Here is a 25,327-nt window from a genome sequence, read left to right on the forward strand (position 1 = left end):
AGGTCTCGGTGTCATGGACCAACACGAAACGACGATGCTGTCTGGTCCACAGAAATGACTGACTCTAATCTCCAACGTAGGAGCACTCCAATTCCGTACCAGCGCCTCTGCATGAATGAGGGATTCAAATTTTGCTTTGTTGACACTGGATGGCCAAAACCTGTCCATTTCTCAAGGGAGAGGGGTTTCCCTGGACACATCATGCAGTTCTATGGGTGACTTCTTCTCTCGCCTTTGCCGCTCACAATCCTTTAAAGACGTTCCCATGTAGGAATCAAACACAAAATCAATTCTCGAGGCACCCTTTGCTGTAGAGGCAACATAGCCTAGAAAGGCATCACAGAAGTCACCAAAATTTTTTTGAACTCTGTTTCGATCTTGCGAATGTTTGCCATCACATCAACTATACAGCATGTTCCCATCGAGTCATCAGGTCTCTGTGTTCTTGGGTCCTGGTCGCTGAGATGAGTTTCAAGTTCATGGACAATTTCACTTTTAATTGGCTTGGTCATTAGGCCTTCATCATCAGAGAGGAGACGTTGTACACACACCATACTGCAGGAGTTCCTCCATAGTCCGTCCTCGTTTCTTTGCAATCTCTAGTGTACGTTTCATCTGAGCATCTTCTCGCTTGTTGAGTTTTGCTTTTCCTTTGTGTGGGAATGAATTCTTGCGGATTGCAGCAAAGGTTTTAAGGTTAGTGCGATGAATCGTGTCTGACAGTCGAACGGTCTTCTCTATGTACCTTTCTCTACGAAGTTTCTCGTAGGTATCGTTGACGATTCTCTCCACATTCAGCAGCTATTCTCTGATATCTTCTGACATGACTTCCTTGGCTAAGATATTGTGGAGCATTTTCTCTTTTGGGGGAGTGAGGAAGGGATTCTCATTCTTCTCTGACATTTAATATGGCTTGAATGTTGGCCTCCTCAAACTCGGTTGCTGCTTTGCTGAATGACCTGTTGACTTAATGTTCAATTAACTTCAGTGCACTTCAATTAAGCATAGAAAACTATAAGATACTTACTTCTTCATGGTTCATAAGACATTGTTCTGCATTGCCTTTTCACGTTTTCACAGGAATTTTACAGCAAATTGGAGAAACTTTCAAAGAACCATGCCTAATATTGTTATCGTTTTGGCGGTGGTGGGAATCGCACCCTACTCTTGACAGCCAAATGTTGAAGATTCGGCGTCACTTAACAGCACCGCCGTCTCAGGGGTTATAACGCCGGCTGGTTCGGCACAGGCCTTGGGTCACGTGCCTCGGATCACGATACCAAAGTAACCTGTGCCTTGCCAGTTGGGGAAATAGACCCCGGTTACAGACTGGGTTTGTCAGAGACCAAGCGAAGTCTGCCAGTCTGTAACCATTTTGGTTTTACATACAAATCGAGCGGATTGTTCCTCAGCACGGCACGAATAAACTCAAGGTGGCAATTTTCATATGAATCAGCCAGATTTATTGTGAACACATCGGGGAATACAATACAAGCAAAGCATTCACGAACGTTATAATTAATCTATAACCCGCTCTTAACTAGGGAGCTACGGATACGGGTTTCGAAGGGAGCCCAAGCGAGATAAACCTGGACAACATGCAGACTAGACACGGAGTACTTGGTGATGCCTCAAGGATGAGGGGAAAATGTCAAAGGCACGAATGCGGCTCGTGAGAAGCCGATGTCAACGGATTCGAGCGCCCAAGCTCGAGCATGCCGCGTGGCAAGATGGCGCTCGTACTCCTTCTCCCGGCACCGCTCGCGCATGCAGCCTCGGCGCGTCCAGCACCCGTAAGGTCGACGGCACAGGATAGGAAGATCTATGGTGTGTTCCAGCTGGTTTCTCACAAGGTCCAGTATACAAATCCAGGCCTGGCCTGTTCACCAGACTAGGCCAAATCGGGGTCGTGGGCTCGCAGGCTGGGTCCATGGCCGAGGAACAACAGCCGGCCAAAACTACTCTCCACAAAGCCGATCGCCGACTCACCCAAGTCGTTCCCCTTGCCTTTCGGGGCGGGCCTTTTCCACGAAGCAGATCGCAGACTCACACAGCCGTCCTTCTCGAAGCAGATGGCCGACCGACACCAGCAGAAGGCAGACCTCATGCAGTTCCTCCCTTGCCTTTCTTGGGGCTCGCTCTTTTTGGAACACCTTCGGGGATACGTGATTGGTCCATCCCTCGAGTCCGCAGCCGCTCTCCACCAATGGGCTTCCGACACGTCTCGCCAACCAACACTCTCAGAGCGCTGGGCGGGGCGAATTAGAAGGGGGGAAGGAAAAAGAAGCAAGGCGCCTCTCGGTACACCACCACTGTACGAACGTTAGACAGCCTGCTACAACTCCCGACACACATGTAATGTCCAATTATCAAACAACCTGGCTAAACATGCATTTAAGGGGGGATATGGGCTAATCCTACATTTAATTTCCCACTAAGGGCCCATTTCCGCAACAATATAGCATAGCACGTGTACAATCACTCTTTGTTTTATGTAATGGAGGCACTGTACAGGTGCTGCCACCTATTGTGATGGTAACCTATCTGCAATTAAACTGGGGGAATTAATCGTTGGTTTCGTGCAAGGTACCATATTTAAGTGTCAATTACCAATTTGGTTGTGTTCCTTTGGCATTCTCATAGATGAAAAAATATGGATCTGGCATGTGCTGTTGTGCATTTTCCACAGAAATTTTCACTTGACCCCAATTTCCGTGACCTTTTGACCTCTAGTGACCTCATTATTGGCCCAATCTCCATAAAGGTAATATCACATGGAAGAGTCTTCTACGGCAAACAGTTTCAGGGTTAATTTGTCTATCGAGGGTGAACGGGCATGACATAATAACCATTTAAGTTTCCCAACAGGAAATCGTTTAAGCGGTGGCCAAAAAGTGATCATATTGAAAGTCGATCGCTTTCCATTCTGTGCTGTTTTCATTTTATTGCAATAAATTCCACTTTATTCATACAATTGTGTTCCTTGGCACCTATGGTGATGGGATCGACCCTCAGAGAGGGTAAAATATGGATGTGGCATGTTCTGTGGGGCATGTTTCAGAGATAGGTCAGATTTTCACTTGACCCAAATGTTTGTGACCTTTTGACCTCTAGTGACCTGATTCTTGAACCAATGAACTTAATTTGCATATCATTTGAAAGAGGGTCTCACGACCGACATTTTGAGGGGTAGTTTGTGTTTCTCGGATGCAAGACTGCAAAGTAACAGTCGTTTCCATTTCCACTACCCCTAATAATTGGCCCAACAATTTCCGTCGGAACCCCCAAAATAGGCACCATTTTCGCAATTATTGCCGGGTTATGGAAATGGTAACAAAGTTTTTCTGTTAAGGGAAGTGGTCAACTTCAAAATTCCAGTGAGTAACTTAGGGTACATTTTTTGCACATGAGGACCCCCCCAAGCTGATGCATTAAAAGTAAAGCTGTGTGCCAGACAAAGTTAAAAGTGCAGATGTCTAGATACCGATCCAATCCTACCCAAGTATTTTCAGTATATATCAGGCAAGATGAGAGTAGAATATTCTTAATGCAGAAAATAAATATCTCGTTTTATTTGTTAATTCCTCAATTTTGCTAATGTGTGGAAGTGTGCATCACAGGCTGGTAGTTTGATACATGGAAATCAAGGCTCATGGAGGAGCTAAACATCAGGAAGCAGGTTTACAGACTGAAAGAGAATCAAAAGGGAACATGGTGACAAAGATATCACATACGAGTGAATGAGTGTCAGGAAGGAAAGGGGCAGGAAGATGTGTATGGAAGAAAGTATGCAGCTACAATGGGCACCACCCTTGAGAGACAACAGACATGCAGTCGGTTGCACAGACGAGAGAATAGAGGGATGAAAGAATGGAGGTTAGTGTTCAGCTTGGATTTGGAGAGGGAAAGTCAGAAATTCTTCACTAGTGTCTGTGAGGCAGTGTATTGGTACAGTGCAATGTTAATGCTTGTATGTCTGATTCAATATGCAACAAAGTTTGTTATATATGATTGTGTGAGGTTTGTCAGGGCGAGATGTTGATGACAGAAGTGGAATAACATAAAAAAGGGATGGGTTATAACGTTGTAGTCAGACTATTACCCATGTAGAAACATCACCAGGGTGCGAGAAATTTTGCAGTTTACTTCTGCATACAGAATAGTCTTGCAAGTAACAAGCAGTTTGTAGGGGAGGGACTTTGTAAATATTCACTCTGCGGATAAATAATCAGGAAAGCAGAGTAAAAGGAGGGGGGAGGGGTGTGGAGAAGAAAAACAGTCAGTTAAGAGTTGCTTTGTTGTGTACCATGCCATCTTCCGCTTGGGTTTGACTTTGAAATAAATTCAAGTTTGGAGTTCTCCTGCCTGCTGGTGCAGATCGATCAAATAAGTAACCTTAGGGTTCTATGACAGTAATCAGGTGTATGTTTCTGAAATAATATGTACAACCTTGGCATGCTGTGGAAGGATGGCAGGATGAGCAAAGCAATCGAAAACAAAGTGTACCAAACTGCCTGCGGTGGGCAAAAAACAGACTCTGGGACTCTGACAAGTGCCAATGCTCTCAGATCCAGTTACAGAGGAGGTATCAAGGTTGACTCTCAACTTCTCAACCTTAATGGAAGAGAAGTCCACAAGCTGCAGAGAGCAACCGACGATGGACAAAGGATTGTTATAGGGAAGGGTGGATTGAGACACTTGGCCTTTTCAGTAAAGAGAGTATAAAGACATTGAGCTTTTTCCAGGTTTTCCTTCCCAAGTTTGCAGCTGTATCCATCTTGTCCACCCCCTGTGTTTTCCCCTACCCCACATCCCTTATTTCTCCAAGTCTCCTTTGTTGACCCGAAACCCTGCTGTTGGTGTATTTCCCCTCTCTTTCTATCATACCTTTTGTTCTGTTATATCCTGATCCGCTCTATGTTGTAGCTCTCCCACAAGCCTCAAATTTGTATGCAAAAAAGTGTTTTTCCAGAGCAAGCATCCAACATTATTCCATCCTATAAGTGTAAAGATATAGAAGAGGAATGTCAACCGGAGACAGATATGACTAGCTCTTATCAGGGTTTAGAGGATGGTGAGAGACGAGAATTTATTAGTTTATCAGCGACGGAATCGTATTGATGTATCGGAGCAATAGAAGAAGTTACCTTTTGGAGACGTTCATTGAAGATAGAAAGTGGTGGTAATACTTCAGAATAGCAGCATTTGTTAGCGCAACAGATAATGTCGTCGGCATATAATGGAGCTGGAGATCTCTATACTCCTCAATCCTGTTGAAAATATAGTAAAGTCAGTCGAGTGAGAATTACCAAAAAGGTTGGCTTTTGCTCACTCCCTTGAAGTCATCCTTTCCTTGCTTAAACAGTCCATTGCAGTGATGTCTGCAGATGCTGATAGCAATTGCATCAATGAGATGACAGCCTTTACAAGAGCCACCGGAGCACAGGTGACCACTATCAGTGGGTACAGTCCCATCTTGAAACCTGGAACTGAAAATACAGTTTAGAAAAAAAAAAAAACAGCATATCCCCTTTAAACCCCAAATGTTTTAGGTGGATTCACTTTGTTCAGTTTGGTGGGGTGAAAATGGGAAGATGGAAGGGAAGTGTGCAGTTTGAGTGGGAGTGGAGGAGGGGGTCAGGGGACAGGGGGACTTTATAGTTATCCTTTGAGGCTGTGGAAATCTGCCTTTCAAAATATACATTGCCTCAATCACAATTTTTTTTTATCTCTTTTGAAGTTTCATGTCATTACAGTTGCTTTTCCTTAACTTCTAATGTTGGTGTCATTTTTAATTTGTTGCCAATTAATTTTTCTTCTTTGTAAAGCACTTTGGGGCTGGCAGAATGGCCTAGAGGTATGCACATTCGCCTCCAAGCTGTCTCGTCTGGGTTTGAATCCTGACCCAGCTATAAACTGTCATCCCGGTGTTTCACACGCAGGGTGATTCATCAATGTGTGGGCCATTCCTCGGCTGTATGCTAACCTGGGCAGCCCGTCTGCTGACATTACTTGGTGGACGTTAAAGATCCCATGGTATTCTCAACGAAGAATAGACGAGTTATCGCCAGCACCCTGAACAAATTACAAATTCCTGCCCTAACTACTGCCGAGAAGGTAATGGCAAACCACCCATCATAGCCCTTGCCAAGAAATTCAGCAGCACCCACGCTCTGTAATAGAGTATGACATCACAATCAGAACTGCATTTTGAGATGTTATCGACGTGTGTGTGTGTGTGTGTGTGTGTGTGTGTGTGTGTGTGTGTGTGTGTGTGTGTGTGTGTGTGTGTGTGTGTGTGTGTGTGTGTGTGTGTGTGTGTGTGTGTGTGTGTGTGTGTGTGTGTGTGTGTGTGTGTGTGTGTGTGTGTTAACTTCAAAACCATGAAACCTAGCGGCCCAAAACTTTTTATGCATACTAAGGGAACTCCAAGCGAGTGCAAGAATGAAATCTGGGTAAATTGAAACAATTTTTGAAGATAATTTACAGGGGGTGCTCATCATTAAAAAAAAAAGCCTGACCAAGATGGCAGCACTCCATCTTGGTCAGCCCGCTGTCACCTCACAGGGGTCTTAAACCGCCATTTTTTTTTCTTCCTGCTCAAAAATGCCTTGACTTGGAACAGGCCGCAACGGTTTCTGGATAATAAAGCACTCAAAAAATTTTTTTGTTCACTTTCTTCACTCATACCATTGAATTGCTATTTATATCATTTTTGTAGGTGCTATAGTTTTCAAATTATGAGCTTAGAGCAATTTTATGCATTATATGATGTGATTTTCCAAGATGGCCTCTCAAGGACCGATTAAAGTACTGCCGGACCCCGCTATTCACGGATTCACACCATTCTTGGTTTACAAAATGCTCCATTTGCGGCCCCGTGCTTCATGTATTCGTTTTTTTTTTGCAGATGAAAAAAAAAATTCCACGAGCTGCGCACATTAAACAGTTCTAAAACATATCTTCCATGAGCCGCGCTATAAACAAGCTGTATGTACATTCTGTAGTGCACTGGTACACAAAAACATATCTTCCACGAGCTGCGTCCATAACAGTTATAAAACGTATCTTCCACCAGGCACGTTATAAGCGAGCTGTGTGTACACACCATACAGTACAGTACACAAAGACATATCTTGCACGAGCCACATACTAAACAGTTCTAAAACATATCTCCCACCAAGCACGTTGTAACCGAGCTGCGTGGTTTCTTCTACCATTCTACTATAGACGTTTCATGGAATCCATTTTGAGCTGCCGAAGATGTGTCCCTCCCCACCTTCCTGCATGAGTTGCACAATTAAAATATAAAATGTGAGCATGGATCCTTGCACAAGTAATTAAAATGCTTCACGGAATCTAGTATGAGCTGCCGAAGATGTTTCCCTCCTGCGAGTTACACAATTAAAATGTTTCACCACATCTGACACCTGCTGAGTAAAATGTAAGGATGGATGCTTGCATAATTAAAATGCTTCACACCACATCTACTCCCAGACCCCAGCTGAGTGCATGTGGTAAAACGTTCCATCCACAAACAATGCAGATTACTCACCCCTCCCACAGCTACCCACAATTCCCGCAACATGTAAGCAGCGTTCCCTGGGTCTCAATCATTCTTTTCATCCCGCTGCTTTGACCAGCGTTTTAACTCTCGTTCCGCTCATTTGCTCATTGATCAAACATGGCTCCCAAGCGCAAGACCAGTGCCAGAGACCACTGCCAAGAGGCTGAAGAAAGTGATGAACCAGAGTCACAAAATGGATCTGCTGGACTGGCTATCGAGAGGACAGAATGTGGCTTCTGTGGGCAGATACTCTGGAGTAAATTAATCCACGGTTTACTACATACGGAAGAATGAGAAAGCGATCCAAGAAAGTGTTACGGCAAGCACTGTACCAAGCACCAAAGTGGTCACCCACGTCCGGGATGCTTTGACGACTTGAAGCCTGAGGAGTTGGATGTTCTTATCGCCTTGCATGCCAAGGAGGAATTGGGAGCTATTACCAAGGTTTCCGAGGAGGAGGAGGAGGAGGAGGAGGAGGAGGAGTATGCAGGCAGTGATGTGGAGAAAGAGGTGTCGAGGTCCAAACTCACAGTGAAGTTCCTGAGTGAGATACTGCTTGACATGCGGTCAGTTACCAGGAGGTTGTTAGACGCCGATACAGTCATGGAGCGTTACCTCAAGTTCACGAGGGGATTGGTTGATGTGATGCTCCCATGCAAGGAGCTACATCAAAATCTACGGCAATCTGCCAAGCAGCTCACAATCACAGAGTTCTTCCACCCTGGTCCGTCCAGCTCAGAAGCACCAGCACCCTTACGTTCCTCGCCTGCCTATCCTACCTCCCCTTCAGTGAGCAACTCATCACGATCCTCATTGCTTTTTGTTTTTTTTCCCTTTTACGATGCGGTTGGTTAATCACTTTTAATAAACTGTAATCACATTCCTTCAATAAACATTGGAAACAATACCTGGTGTTGTCTCTTTTTTATTATTTGTAAGCATATGCATTCGCAGTCAAATATTTTAAAAGTTTCCCCGATGAACCAGGAATCTGTCTTCCTTTTTCCATTGAAAGAATGCGTGACATTCGCGGCTTCATCATTCGCTGATTCCCCATATTTTTCATAAATCAAGAACCAGCAGGAACCTATTCCCCTTTTTCCCATTCAAACAATTTGTGGTGTCGACATTTGCAGCTTCGACATTCACGGTATTTTTTGCAGGTCACCAACCACAGGGAACCTATACCCCCTTTTTCCATTGAAACAATGCCCCGCTATTTGCCGATTTGCTATTCACGGCATTTCCCGGGAACATATCCCCCGCGAATAGAGGGGTTCAACAGAATATAATCAAAATATATCTTCGGATTTGAGGATTGGAGCTTGTCGACTAATTAAGTGTCAAACCTGGAGTAAAATCTGAAAAATTAAAGAACTTAGCAATTCTTATGACTAAACGTATTTACTTTAAGCAAGGAAGTGCTCCTACTTTCTCCATAATTATACAAGAAAAATGTGAGATTGCCAAAGCAATAAACTTAACTTTGTCCACTATTCGGACAATTACATTGAGTGTAAAGAAAATAATTTTAAAGCAGGAAAAAGCTTCCATGGCATGAGCATGGCAACCATGGCTGGGTTCGCAGTAGGGAAATCCCTGGAGTTAGGAATGCAAAACAAATTAAATTAAAGATCGAATTAAAAGAATGATTAACATAATGTAAGGATACAAATGACTAAAGCAATGGGACAACTGAACTACAGGTTCAAGAGAGAATTGAAATTATGTATAGACACACACACACACACACACACACACACACACACACACACACACACACACACACACACACACACACACACACACACACACACACACACACACACACACTTGAATGGAAGAGCGAGCACAATGAACGGATCAGGATGGACCAGACAAAAACAGGATGCAAAACACACATGCATGGAGAAGGAAACTCCAAGGAAGAAAAACTGGAAAATTGGGAGGGATTTCAGGGGTTAACAAGGGTAAAAAAAGATCATTCTGGACTGGGGACAATCTGAAATAGTGGTGAACAGCTGAGTTGAAGATTTGGAGAGAAGAATGAGATTGAAGAGAATGTGGAAGTTGGTTCCACAGATGGGAGAAAGAGGGATAAATGAGTGGAGGCGAACAGTGATCCTGGATTTCAGTCGTTTACCAGAAGAGTTGATAGTGGATCGTGTGTGAGCCCTGCAGACATCTGGGGGGGGGGTGGGGGGGGGAACAAAGCACAGAAATAGCAGAGGGTGCAGATAGGAGGACCAAAATGGAGGCGGTAGAAGACAGAGACAACCAACCTGTCTACGATGACAAAGTGATAAGCCCAGAGACTCAGCTTCAGCACAGGATATTCCAAGGATCTTGAAGGCCTTGTTTTCCACAGCGTCAATTTGAGCAAGATGTGAGGCAGGGGAGCCAGCCCATAGAGGAGAGCAGGACTCCATCAAGCTGCAGATGAAAGTCTTGTTGGTGGATAGGAGTTAAGAAGTGCCAAAGAAGGACTTTGTATAATGGAGGATGCCCAGTTGGTGGCTGGCTTTGGAGGCTAACTTTGAAATGTGATTTCCCCAAGAAAGATCATGGTTGATAGTGAGACCCAGGAGTTTGAATGACTGAACCTCCTCAAGAAGATTGTTAAGAAAGTAAATACAATGGTTTGCCAGGCGGTTCTTTCGAAGAGACATAATGATAACATAAGATTTGTCAGGATTGAAAGACATATTCCAAGTGTTTGACCAGCTTGTGATTTTTTTTCAAGATTTAAAGAGAGGGAAGAGGTTGCAGCCTGTCTGAAAGATGAAGGATGTCATGGCACAGGGTGGACATTGGCAATTGGATAAAGAGGATTTTCCAGTCAGAAAGATCATTTATGAAGATCAGGAATAGGACTGGCCCAGAACACTTCCTTGGGGCACTGCAGCCTTGACAGGGAGAGGAGATGAAAGGATTTTATTGAGTGCCACATGTTGGCTACAAGATAGATGAAGTCAGGAAGCCATGTGTGGAGTTGGCCTTGGTTTCCATAGGCAGACAGTTTGGAGTTGCTCGGCACGATGCCAGACTATCGAAAGCACGAGATACATCTCGAGAGACGACCTTAATCTCGTGTCTGACATCAAGGGCCTCCATCCATTGTTGGGAGTCGAAGCAGCATGTCCAAGGTGGAGTGACCTGGTCTGAATCCAAATTGGTGATCTGAGATGAGGTTGTTGGAGAAAAGGAAGAATTTGATATCAACTGAGATGATGGATTTCATGACCTTATTGAGGATTGGAATAAAAATTAAAACCAATTACTGCACAGTAGTCCCAAGAAGGAAGCCACGCACGCACGCACGCACATAGTAAGTACTTACTAAAGCTATTTTATTTGAAGTTATAACCTTAACTTATAAGTAATTTACTGATTTCCCAACTGCCCGGATCATCGGTTGGGTACCGTTTTTAGCTCGCCTGTTCGAAGAACAGAGAGCTATAGCGATACCCCCGGCATGAGTGTCAGCGTGAAATGTTAACGTTTTTGGTGCAAGTTATTTCCTTTCTAATGTTTTTATCTACCACACTATTTTTTACTGATTACAATATACAAATACATATATTGCTTTAAAATAATTTGGATCAGACTTCACTGCAATGCTTTATAAAAAATATTATAAGACTAGTCTTTTAAAAACGATAAATGTATAAACAGGCGAGCATTGGGTGGCTTTGACGCCAACTCTCGGGTTAATCAAGGTTTCAATCCTTTCAGCCCAGAACCTCTCCAAACAGCGGATCCACAACCGCAGTCGCAGGTCCACATCAGTAGATTACTCAACATCAATGGAACCACAACCTTAAAGTTGTGTTCAGTCATTCAACACAGCAATGCAATATCCTTATTCAAACTTATTTAATTACTACATTTATTCAAAGTATTACTACAACAGAATAACTTTAATCATACACCACTTTATATGATGATATATATTAAGTGACTAGCCGGGAGGCGACGATGGTTCGCAGGTATTATTGAACAATGCCATGATAGGTACAAGTGAGTTAGTAGAAGCTTTTGAGGAAGCCCTACTAATCTCTTCAATCAAAGTTGACCAAATCAAATCGGATTTTTTACATGTTGTACTTATGGACATTACGCACAGCTTTTAGGAAATGAAATTGCGAGAAAAAAAAAGAAAAGAGTTCAAGTGGGCGTGGCTCCGCCCACATGGGGCCCCTCATACAAAAAGACAACTAGACCATGATATCGAGCTTGTGTCCAAGTTTCATCAAGATCGCATCAAACGTCACAGAGCTATGCTCTGGAGAGAGTCACAAACAGACAGACAGACACACAGACACAACGAAAATAGTGGTCACTGCTGGCACCCACGAACCAATAAACACTTTACCTTATGGACATGTCCATTACACCGCACCTCCATCTAACCATAAACGCAAACTGTCATCAACAACCCATTTTAACAGGCTGCAATGCATATCCTCACAACCACCAACAAATTATATTAATGCTTAGGCCTTAGTTATTTTATAACTTGGTTTACGCAGTTCTTCAGCTAAAATGTAGGGTCGGTAGGTAAAAATATAAATATAATGTTACGGCTGTGGAAATTCGCAAACCACCATTCAGGACCCTGAGGTGAGATATCTCTGTAAGTACATGTGTAGTTAGCCCAAACCCGTTGTATAGAGGGAATTTATGTGATTCATCCGGGCTGCGACGCTTTGAGATAGCCGTTTTTCTGTTCTAACTTTATTTTGAACCAACCACGCCTCAACCGCCATAACACAACAACCACCTGAACCACACCAGCCATCGTCATCAACTACAACCACGCTCCAACACTCAGCCAACAACAACGCCAACAACCACGCCACCGCCACCATCTACGCTCCCACATCATCGCATCACCGCCATTCCCAAACGGCACCATAACCATCAAACCACCACCGAAAACCCTCCAGCACCTTCACCTCTCTCCTTCTACGGCCATTCCCGCACCACCTGTGGACGCTGAACGTCGGGCTGTCTCGGGCCCGTTCAGCGATTGGTGCCGAACGCACCGAGCCGCGAGCGCAAATGGCGGCCTTTCCGAGGGGAAAACTCGGATCAGAAACGCTTCACGCCCACTTTTCCTCCGTCCAATTAGCGAGTGCGGGGCGGCTTGGCCCCACTTCCAGGCGCGTATGTGTGAAGTTGATATATGCAAATTCTAGGATCAGGGGAGGTTCACGCCCCCGTTTCCTCCGACCAATGGGCGAGCGTGGCTCCGCCCCCGAGGTCATTCTGATCCGAATATTTGCATATTAGCTGCTCCTGCCAGCCTATAAGAAGGCGAGCGCAAGGCGAATGAAGTGAGTTGGGTTCTGGAGTCGCCGAGAGAGTGTCATCAGGAGAGTCGGGCAAGGGAGAGCAGTGGAACTGCGGGCAAGGGAGCTCGGGTCCGAGGCGAGAAGGACGGCGGTCGGCGACGAGGTTACGGTGTGGGAAATCGCTCATCTCATCGCGGGACCCAAGCCAGCCAGCCATCTCCCTCCCCCAAGGCATCAACAATTCCCCCTTTCCCCCACGCTGAGATAGTGCAAAAGGGGGCCCCGTTCCCACCCCACTCCAAACGTCGTGCCAACGAAACCCGCCAAGGAGCACGGAGTCGGGGCACAGCCGCGCGGCCACATTTGCGGCTCGCCCGCCAACGCGTCACGAGGACGTGGGTAGGACCCCCCTGGTCTCACGGACATGGCCGCTCCTCCAGGTCACGCGCACATTTGGCCTACAGGCCTGTCTGCCCCCTTGTCTATGAGGGTGGCTTCTTTACTTTGCTTTTGTGTAAATGTGTGTTGGCGCCGTCTCTAAAGTAAAGCTGTATAAGTGTTGCCGTGTGTGCGCGTAGTCGGTATTAACTCTGCGTCGTTGTTGCTTTTATTGTTTTGGTTGCTATATGTGCATTTTGACTGTATGGCTGTATATACGTGCTTTCCGTGTGCCGGGAAATAAATGTGCATTGTGTGAACTGTTTTCCCGTTTCGCTTCATCTTTTTCTCCATTGACTCTCCATCCTGCTTCACGTAAAGGGTTCATAGCGGGTGCAAGATCCCGGTAATTAATCTGAACCGTCGAGGTCGACGATAACACTGCTCGGTTATCCCGATAGTACGGAACGGGCCGCCCAAGCGGCTCGTGTCCGGAGTCGACCTGCGGCGAGGTACGGTCGCCTGGTTTACCATCCGCGTGGGTACTTAGGTACGTCGAGTTTGGCGAACAACCCTATCCTACGCGGGTGGCCGATTGGCACGATTGTGGTGAGGTCGAAAGGCCCACCCGTGACTGGCTCCGGGCGATAGTTCCCGGAGGGTCATGACTGAATTGTCCGTCCGGTGGGCGACGTGCCGCGATCCGAGTTACGTGGCCTTCCGCACGCCGGCGGGCGCGAATTCACAACAATAATTTCAATTTTTAGAAATTATATATTTTTACGATTTGTTTTGGGATGTTCCATGGAAAGACAAGGGTAGGTGAGGGGAAAATAAATATAAATCCCAGACCAGGAGGATCTAAGAAGACATTGAAGATGGAAGACCATTCAAATGCAGGATGCCCATGTTCACTGTATCATCTGATGTGAAAAACAATAAAGAAGGATTAAAACTTGTTTTTAGCAGCGTCTCGCATAATGAACGGTGCTCATAGAGAGCTTGTTCTTGTTCTTGTTCTTGTTCTTGTGAAGACAAAACCTTTATATTAGGACTCGGCTCCTTTATATACACGATCTAGATCTCCTTAAATACTAAGCACTTGTACACATCCTCACATTAAGGATGCCTTTTGAGAGCATCTATCATGAAGTTTTAAATATATTCGGACATTTGCTTTAAAGTTTCGAAAAGTTCACGTTACTATTTAAAGATTATTCCATTTAATATATTGTAATTTCGTAAATACATTATTTATTTCGTAAATACACGATATTTCGTAAATACGTAAATACATTATGACGGGACTCGCTATTGGCTTAATCAAGGCACGTGACGAAATATCGGATGTTGTTGCTTTTTTTATTTTTTTAGCTGACAAAACCTTTCAGACGCTGCTCTTGGACACATTTGTCCCTGTTACAATATAGTCTGGCATGTTTTTCTTATAGAAACCTGTTGGATCATCAAACAAATGGAAACAATGCTGAGAACAGTGCATGGGTGCGCATGCGCAACAGTGCATGCACACCAGTGCATAGTGCTGGATATGATTAAAAAAAGGTGTCTACTAGGAGTCAACACGCTCAAAAAGGTCAATCAGAGCCATAACCAACTCATACTTTTCAGCAGGCATCTGATCGTACCGTCTCCCCATCCCCATGAGCACATCAAAGGCTGATTTCTGGTCCGTTGAAGGCTGAATATCAGCATCTCGCAGGGAAACTTTGACGTACTTGGCACCGAAATCTTTCAATACGAACAGCGGTGTACAACTTTCGACAAAAATAAAATCAGCACGATCGAGAGTAGCCTGCGAATCATCCCTGCCGCTACTGCACAGAATTGATGCAATAGTTCGGCCAGAATATTTGTCATCAAGATGTTGCGTGATTAGATCACCAATACAGTCACTCAAATTTATACCGCTGACATACTTCTTAACAATCACTTTCGCCCCAGAAACCACAGTCAATCTGAACCACGCTGGCCACTGCTCAGACGCCATGACCGGAGACTACTGTGCAGCTCTACTGCGCAGTTTGGTTAAAGGGGACTCGGCATTTTGGTGCACGCGTGCGAAATTATATTTTGAAAATAAATGCCGACGTTTACATTTCGGGTTTTGAAACTTTTGCACCTTTGGCGGAAAATTTATAAATATAAAAGGCTAAAAATATGTTTTATATTTATATTTCATTTCGGCAAATATACCGTCAGAGGATCTGTAAACCAAGTTATAAAATAGCTAAGGCCTTATTTAAATGTATTTCATAAATAATATTTATTTATTTACTTGTTTCTTTATTGTATTTTTTAATCAAAATACCTCCTTTATTGAATACTGATATAAATGAATAAATATATACACTTATTTAACTAATAATTTTAATTCAAGAATTTACCTCACTAAAATAATTAATTCATTATTATTATTATTTTAATCATATCAAATGCAACGCATTTGCAATCAAATGCAACAATGGAACTTGCTCACCCGAAAACCAACCAAACTCGAATAAAAGGTGACAATGGAGTCTAAAGACATTCTCACAACACCTGATCAAACAATCAGCCAAATATCCTCTGTTCAACATGATGGAAAAAAACTCAGCACGTTCCACAAAATCATCCTTCACTAAACAAATTCTTGCAAATCTAAGTAGCTGAAATGAAAAGACATTGTAACCCATTTTAATTGGTACATTGCCACCTGGAAAGGTGTATAAGACTACAAGGAAACTGAAATGATCAACTTTATGAAACACTACATGGTCAAAAGTATGTGGGCACCTGCTCGACCAACATCTCATTCCAAAATCATGCGCATTAATATGGAGTTGGTCCCCACCTTTTGCTGCTATAACAGCTTCTACTCTTCTGGGAAGGCTTTCCACTAGATGTTGGAACATTACTGCGGGGATTTGCTTCCATTCAGCCAAAAAAGCATTAGTGAGGTCGAGCACTGATGTTGGGTGATTCGGTCTGGCTCACAGTCGGCGTTCCAATTCATCCCAAAGGTGTTCGATGGGGTTGAGGTCAAGGCTCTGTGCAGGCCAGTCATGTTCTTCCACATCAATCTCAATAAACCATTTGTGTGGACCTCGCTTTGTGCATGGGGGCATTCTCATGCTGAAACAGGAAAGGGGCTTCCCCAAACTGTTGCCACAAAGTTGGAAGCACAGAATCATCTAGAATGTCATTGCATGCTGTAGCATGAAGATTTCCCTTCACTGGAACTTCGGGGCCAAGCCTGAACCATGAAAACAGCCCCAGACCATTATTCCTCCTCCACCAAACTTTGCAGTTGGCACTATGCATTCAGGCAAGTAGCGTTCTCCTGGCATCCGCCAAACTCAGATTCGTCCGTCGGACTGCCAGATGGTGAGGCATGATTCATCACTCCAGACAACGCGTTTCCACAGTTCCAGAGTCCAATGGCGGTGAGCTTTACACCACTTCAGCTGACGCTTGGCATTGCGAATAGTGATGCTAGGCTTGTGTGCAGATGTGGAAACCAATTTCATGAAGCTCTCAAGGAACAGTGCTTGTGCTGACGTTGCTTCCAGTCAGTTTGGAACTCTGTAGTGAGTGTTGCAACCAACGGCAGACAATTTTTCCAAGCGACATGCTTCAGCACTCGACGGACCCTTTCTGTTAGCTTGTGTGGCCTATCACTTTGCGGCTGAGCTGTTGTTGCTCCTCGACATTTCCACTTCACAATAACAGCACTTACAGTTAACCAGGGCAGGTTAAGCAGGGCAGAAATTTGATGAACTGACTTGTTGGAAAAGTGGCATCCCATGACGGTGCCACGTTGAAAGTCACTGAGCTCTTCAGTATATGGCCCATTGTACTAACAATGTTTGTGTATGGAGATTGCATGGCTGTGTGCTGTCAGCAATGGGTGTGGTTGAAATAGCCAAATCCACAAATTAGAAGGGGTGTCCGCATATTTGGCCATGTAGTATATATACTTGTACGAAAACCATTCTGTCCAACTCTAACCAACACATCGAGATATGGAGTAACTGTACAATCATTCCCACTCCTGCTTGCAATCAGACTATCTGGATAAATATTGTGAAGCTGTCGATCAAAAAAAATTAGTTAACCACACAAATATTATCTATGTATTGACATGTATGAGATAATATTTTAGCTAATCCTATTTTTTTCTCCTTCATCAGTTTCTGCATGAATGAAAATTCACAGAAAATAAGAAAAATGTCCGCTAGTAGAGGGCTGCAATTCCCACCTATGGGAATACCCTTAACCTGCTGAAACATTATCCCATAAAAAGACACAAAAGTATTTAATAAAATAAATTAACAGCATCCTTAAACTTCTGTTTATCAAAACAAAGAAAACTTGAGTATTTATTTTTGGGAAAAAATGCTCTATCAAACCTGACACATATAAAATTTAAAGATTTTTAAAACCTTGTCAATTACTTTAAAGAGAGAATCCCTCACGATTACTAAATCCAAATTTGCATATAAAGTTGAAAAATCAAAAACTATAACTGATTTGATATTGAAGCATCTGATCCTATCTAAGAACTCGAAAGAAGAATTAATGCTCCAGAAAATGTGAGCAAGCTGATCGGTCTGTAGTTAAAGGGGATCAGTTTTTGCACCTTTTATGTAGTGCAGTGATGTTGGCAGATTTCCAAGCATATGGAAGATGACCTAGCGAAAATGAGAGGGTGAAAAGAGCAGAGAGATGGTGTGCAAGACCAGCAAAACAGGTTTTTAGGACATGTGAACTGATGCCATCTCGTCCAGTAGCAGAGTCAGACTTGAGGGTTGAAAGAACCTTTTCACCTCATCAGGTGCAAACACACAGAGTCCAGGAGCAGTTTGGTACAACTGGGAAGGATGGATATCGAGGGTGAGGGGTTGGGGACACAATATTTGGAAGGAAACACAGAATTGAGACATTCAGCCTTTTGACGAGCAGAGTCGGCTGTGGTGTCATTTGAAGAGAGGGAAGGTATGGAAGGACAACATACACCAGAGACAGACTTAACAAGGCACCACTTGGTTTTAAAGGAGGGAGACAAGTTTGAAAGTTCTTTTTTGAGTTTGGACAGATGTTGTTTTCTGGTTCTTCTTAGAGTGGGCACACAATTGTTGCAGAATTTATGGAAGACACCGAGGTTGCTTTTGGTCTGATTTGCCTTCCAGCTAAAAAGGGAAGGCAAGTTGTTTCAGAGTAACTGCCTCACCACAGGATCTAGTGTACCATGGGTAGGAATAAGGGTAGAATAATTGAAGATGAGATGAGATGTATCTGTGCAGGAGAGAGAGCAGGTTTCTGTGGAAGAATTCTCAGGCTGAGTTAACCTCAAGGGCAGTAGATATAGGAGACCAGTCCTGAAGACAGATGGCCGCTTTTGGCCGGCAGCCCACATAGCGCACCATGCATCCCCCCCCCCCACAACAAATTGCCACTTAATTTTTTTTTAAGCCTTGGGGTGCACTCAACCCCATATCAAGTGGTAACAGTAAAAACTCATTCCCACTGTTTTTTCAGACTATTTCTAACACCACCCTATACATCCGTAGTTTTTCATTAAAATGACTAAAATGTTCACAGTTTCTTCAAGTCACTGTAATCATATATATGGGCCCAAATGGCCTTGTAATATACCAAATTAAAGCCCATTATCTTAAAAAAATTAATAACAATATCATTGTTTTGTCACTTTTATTGTTGCACGAGTAAACTTCAATTAATGTATGTATTCTATCCCTGCTACAAAATCCGGATGAACTCTTAAAAATTTTCAAATTGTGCTCGTTTTATTGGTCATATGCCAAACATCCACGGGTAGATGTTTCTATTCCTCTCATATATATATACTGTATATATATGTATGTATGTATATATATATATATATATATATATATATATATATATATATATATATATATATATATATATATATATATATTTTTTTTTTTTTTTTTTTTTTTTTTACAGCTGTTATCACTCCAATATCCAGCACAACATCAGATGCATTAAGAACATTGTGTATCATTGATGTTATATAATATCAGATACGACCCGTCTTGCTAATACTAACAAACAAAAATATCAATGAACAAACGAATGCACAATCCAGATGGAAGGTTCAAATGAGGATAATGTGGTCCTTGTATTTGTCGGGGTTCTGCCAGATAATTGGAAATGCCTTCATACAGATACCCAAGTCAAAACTGATTATCACATAATTTTGGCCCACTTCATGTGTGGCTTCTTCCAAACTTCGCAGACATTCCTGGACTGGTCTGTAGTCTGTGATTGGATGGTTTATTACCGGGTAATAATCTATCATGGTGAGCTATTTTGGTGACGTCCCTGTGCTCGATACGAAGCCAGCCCAATATGGAATTGGTTGTTGTTGACTGATCGTCAATGAACACATAAGCAACCAAACAATGTTCAGTTTAAGGGATGCATCCATCGACGATGGAACATCAGGATGAAACAGCTGGGGTATCTACAGTGTTGGACTTCACCCCAGGGAGATATAGCATTCTGGAAGCGTTTCTGGTCTAGTCAGAGTCAGCGTCCTTTTCTTCGTCCTGGGGACAGAAGGAAGTTCTGTGCTGCCTCGATGGTCATCTGTATTGCCAGCCACCTACTGCAGCATGATCCCGTGTACCGTATGTACAGATTCCTTTCCAGTCAAGTCATTCAGTAGTTTATCAAAATTGTTGAACTCTGAATGGAACACCGATGATGATGATGGATTCTTGACGACTTGGTTAGACAGCAACGAAGATGATACCTTGTTTTGTTCAAGGACACTTGTCTGGACAGTGAGGCACACATCAAATGCTTTTTGGTGAGCTTCAACAAGACTGCCTTGCCTCTTGCATGCAACTTGATCTTCACTCCACCATTTCTCTGGTGTTTGCATGTAGTCAATTAAGCATTTTCTGTGAAATTTTGCTTCGCAGGCAAACAAGTCATGTCCCCTATCCGTATCAAGAGTTTCTCATCTTTCTTCTTTTCGGCCATCTCTGGGACTGACTTCCATGCATCACTGGTGAATTGGCTCAAGCCTTGTGTAATCCATGATCCTTTCAATTTAGTTGCCTTTTTTCCTTCGTATTCGCAGAATATGCAATCTGGCTTGAAAATAATATGATCTTTTTCAGTGCAAGTTCTACGTGTGGGTTTCTGTCCTGGTGTGGAGTCTGTTGATGTGGATGATGATTGTCCAAGCTGATCTTGGTTTCCAATGAACCGTTTATGGCAGTTCCAAGGATACCCATGATGTGTAGCAATGTCATCTGGGATCAGATTACACTGTTCCTGCATACGATTACTGGACTTTACTGGTTCTGCTAGTCTGCGCTCCTTGATGTCACGAATTTTATCTATTTTGACTCGAGCAGTTTTGTCATCATTGAAGAACTTGAATGTGCCGTGAGAGATGCCAACAAAATGTACTACACAACATGGCTGAGTCTTTTCACGTGCTTTCTCCTTTTTCCTCTTTGCAGGAGGCTCTGCGTTATGTCCAGGATCATTCATTATGATGCATTTTGTTCACCATGTCTCTGAAAATATATAAATATATATTGCATTCAGTAAGTATTTAATATGCAATAATTATGCATAGAATAAAATGGAACAGGTTACGAACAAAAGTTGCTTAAATATCACTGAAATAATTACATCTGGAAAAGAAACTTAAATAAAAGTAAAATGTGAACTTATCTACTGGTCCTGCGGTCTGGACCTGGACTTCTATATTTACTATCTGCAATAATAAATCTCCACAACAAACATTAATAAACTTCATTCATCAGTGAATTATTGTAACAATGTCGAATACCATGAAAAAACTCAAACTTAATGCATTACACAAACACATTCCCAAATTCACACAGATTTTGCAGCAGGAAAGGGGCATTGATTACAATGACATTTTATTTGCGCAACAATAAGAATGACAACAATGATATCGTTATTGATTTTTTTTAAGATAATGGCCTTTAATTTGGTATATTACAAGGCCATTTTGACCCATATATATGATTACAGTGACTTGAAGAAACTGTGAACATTTTAGTCATTTGCGGATGTCATTTTAATGAAAAATACGGATATATAGGGTGGTGTTAGAGATAGTCTGAAAAAACAGTGGGAATGAGTTATTTTACTGTTACCACTTGATATGGGGTTGAGTACACCCCATGGTTTAAAAAAAAAATTCAGTGGCAATTTGTTGTGGGGCGGATGCATGGTACGCTATGTGGGCTGCCGGCCTACTTGCAGTCCTTGCCAATCTGCTTGAGTGAAATGCCAAACTCGTCGGTATTCAGTGGCTACAAAGGAATGCTTGCTGAAAAATAAAAGAAGAAAGCAGTGCAGAAGACTCTCTTTAGCTTCTTTCAGAAGGTTGAAAGGCTTCGAGCTGATGAACCAACATCATCAACATCCTCCACAAAATCAACACCAACTCCATCGCCCCGAAGAAGTGCAAAGAAGCCAGCATATCCTCTTATGAAGTCAGACATGGAGAAAGGGGCAGACAACCCTGTGCCTCTGTCTGACTCATTATCAACAGCATACTTCCCCACATCACAGCAGGATGGCAGAGAGGTACACACTCACTCTAAGCTTTCTAGCCTGGGTTTGAATCTCAATCTAGATGTAAACTGTCATCCCGGTGTTTCACAGGCAGGATGATTTATCAATGTGTACCATCCCTCAGATGGACGTTAAACTGGGCGTCACATCTGCTGGAATTAGTTGGTGGGCATTAAAAATCTATTTGTGGTGTCCGAGACGAGTAGGGGGAGCTATCCCCAACATCCTGGCCAAATTCCAAATTCCTGCTCTAACCTACAGGGGCACTGCATCAGTAGCACTGAAACATCCTCAGTCAATGATGCTACTCGCAGCCTTGTGCTGCACCGGAAAAAGAAGACGACGACCAGACCCCTATGTTTCGTACAAGTTTTATTTTAATTGTAATCATACTTTAATTCATTTACTCTGAAAAAATTCCACTCGGTTTTTTTTTTTCTTTTTCTGGCAGGAATGCATTTGCTCTTTAACACATGAAGTCAATAGAATTTTAAAGTTTGATCTACACCATCTTGATTTAATGATGTTTTCCAGGAACATCTCGATGACATAAATAGGGAAGTGTGTGTCTGTGTCTGTGTCTGTGTCTGTGTCTGTGTCTGTGTCTGTGTCTGTGTCTGTGTCTGTGTGTGTGTCTGTGTGTGTGTGTGTGTGTGTGTGTGTGTGTGTGTGTGTGTGTGTGTGTGTGTGTGTGTGTGTGTGTGTGTGGCCATCAAGCATTGCTTAACACTCTCTTTGCTAACTCTCTTTTTCCCTGTCTCTCACACCCCTCCTCCCAGAGTATACAGCAACGTGTGGTGTGGCGTCGCTCCTCCCCCCCCCACCACTCCCCCTTCCACGCTCTCCCTCCCCTTCCTCGTGTCTGTCTCTCTTGTCGGTCAGCGAAGCAACGGGTGGTATTTGTTAGTTTAAAATAATATGCACTCTATCGTAAATAAATTGATTTGAATGGGGAGATTAGTGATCATTTTAAAAATCTATTTAATAAATATAATTACATGGGGTTTTGTGATGCTAATTTGACTACTACTACTCCGACTATGACTGCCACTACAGCCACTACAAGTAATAATAATAATAATGGCACCTGCAATTACAAGGGTAAGTCAACAAAGGGAATTTTACAGTCATTAATGGAGCATGTGTCTAATGCAATTGTATTACATGCGATATTGCAGGGGCAAATGTGTTGTCATCTGTTGACTAGGAGAGTTACTGCACATGACATGAACTGTATGTCGTGGAAATATTTGTACGAATGGTGTGAATGGTTTCAAAAAGCACATACCAGAAGGTCCAGAATAGTGATAGCAGAGCAATAGGCAGCAAAAGAACAGCTCATTGCCAGTACATATCAGAGACATCACAGACTGCAATGAAGGAGAAACAATGGTTATTTTACAGTGATTTCTCAAGCAGAGACCACAATTTGAAATGTTACATAACTCCACTTTCTATCAGGCATTAATATGTGCGTGATCATATATACATATATATATATACATATATATATATATATACACACACACACACACACACACACACACACACACACACACACATACACACACACACACACACACACACACACACACACACACACACACACACACACACACACACACACACACACACACACACACACACACACACACACACGCCTGGTGTTGGCGCAGTGGTTAGGGCAGCGGCTTGGTATCCAAAAGGTCCTGAGTTCAAGCCCCATTGGGCTACTGAATTACACCAGGGGGTTGACTCAGCCTGTCATCCTTCTGAGGTCGGTGAAATGAGTACCAGTATACTGGGCCGGTGTATACCCCGGTTAAAATAGGTGTACCATATCCCTGTGTCGTAAGAGGCAACCAGGGTTGCGTCAGGAAGGGCATCCGGCGTAAAACATATGCCAAATCACTATGCGGATCATACAGATGATCCGCTGTGGCAACTCCGAACGGGAGCAACCGAAAGAAGAAGAAGATGATATATATATACATATATATATATATATATATATATATATATATATATATATATATATATACATACATACATACATACATATATATATATATATATATATATATATATATATATACATACATACATACATACATATATATATATATATATATACATACATACATACATACATATATATATACACATACACAGGTAGTCGTCGACTTACGACCTATGCGACTTACAACTGTTCGACTTTACGACTTTACGACCAGAATGCTCCGCGTCTCCGCCCACTCAGACTGCTCAGTTTACACCCCAGCGCCCGCCATTGCTAGCGTGTTAGCGTGGTCTCAAGATGTCATCCCCAAGATGTCAACCAAGAGGAAATTATCTTTGTCTACTCCTCAACCTGCCAAGAAGGAAAGAAAGGCCATTGATCTCGCCACGAAAATGCAGGTGATCAAACAGTACGAAGGAGGAAAGAAAGTGAATGTGATCGCATGTGATCTTAAGTTATCACACTCTACTGTGTCGACCATTTTGAAAGACAAAGAAAGGATTCGTGAAGCTGTAAAAGGTTCTGCACCCATGCGATCGACCAATAACACATTTTGTATTTTTGTATGTTGTTGCAAATACAGTATTAAACCAATTGTACTGTAGTGGTGCAGTGTTTGACTTGAACAACGAAAATGTTAATAAAATATGACTTACAAATGATTATTATATCATTATACAGTACAATATACATACGGTAATTTTTGAATAGGCCTATACAGTACATAGGCCTGTACACGATAAATAAAGCTAAAAATAAAGGTTGGCCAACTTACGACCAAATCGACTTACGACCGATCCGTCGGAACCGATCGCGGTCGTAAGTCGACGACTACCTGTATATAAAAATATTGTTTTTTTTGTAAATATATATATATATATATATTATACACACACACACACACACACACACACACACACACACACACACACACACACACACACACACACACACACACACACACACACACACACACACACACACACACACACACACACACACACACACACACGCTTTGTTGGTGTAGGAAATCTCACAGGCGAGTTGTAGTAAACCTTCATCAACCAGCTGCACGAGACACCTACAGTCTTGTGGCTTTCATTGGATTTCAGCACTGAGCTGTTGGAGGAAGGAAAGAAAGCAGGAGGGGTTAACATGATGGCACACAAATGGCTCATACTGTATCTATCTACAGGGTACCCCACAGAAAACCAGGAAATTTGAGATTTTGAGATTTATTTTGCCGTATTTTACCATATCAATAAACTAATAGTCTGTTCCCACTATCACGATGCATGGCACGATTGAAATTGTGGTCTTAATCGTGGACTAATCGTGGTGATCCTATCAGATCTTATCAGATCTTGAGGTCAGTCATGGCAATCGTGTTAATCGTATAAAATTTTCGAACGGTTCAAAATTTTTCTACGATCAACACGATCAATTGTCAAT

General features: G+C 42.8%; 1 protein-coding gene across 9 annotated transcripts in view; it reads right to left on the minus strand.

The window, feature by feature from the left end:
- LOC147025739 (CDP-diacylglycerol--inositol 3-phosphatidyltransferase-like) overlaps window positions 1–25,327 on the minus strand; it is a 102,208-nt gene that overhangs the window by 8,451 nt on the left and 68,430 nt on the right. For 6 of the 9 annotated variants that reach the window (XM_085880487.1, XM_085880488.1, XM_085880482.1 and 3 more), the window contains 3 exons: window positions 24,913–24,994; window positions 23,144–23,225; window positions 5,310–5,489 (listed from right to left, as the gene is read on the minus strand). In XM_085880487.1, the coding sequence (XP_085736613.1) occupies window positions 5,329–5,489; window positions 23,144–23,225; window positions 24,913–24,994 (325 nt within the window). In that variant the 3' untranslated portion in view covers window positions 5,310–5,328. Of the gene's footprint in view, window positions 2,249–5,309; window positions 5,490–23,143; window positions 23,226–24,912; window positions 24,995–25,327 lie in introns of all 9 variants that reach the window. The other 3 variants (XM_085880484.1, XM_085880491.1, XM_085880486.1) reach the window with 3 other exon arrangements.

Source organism: Eptatretus burgeri, chromosome 5, assembly GCF_056783735.1.
Source record: "Eptatretus burgeri isolate ZD-2024b chromosome 5, Ebu_testis_v1, whole genome shotgun sequence".
NCBI lineage: Eukaryota > Metazoa > Chordata > Myxini > Myxiniformes > Myxinidae > Eptatretus > Eptatretus burgeri.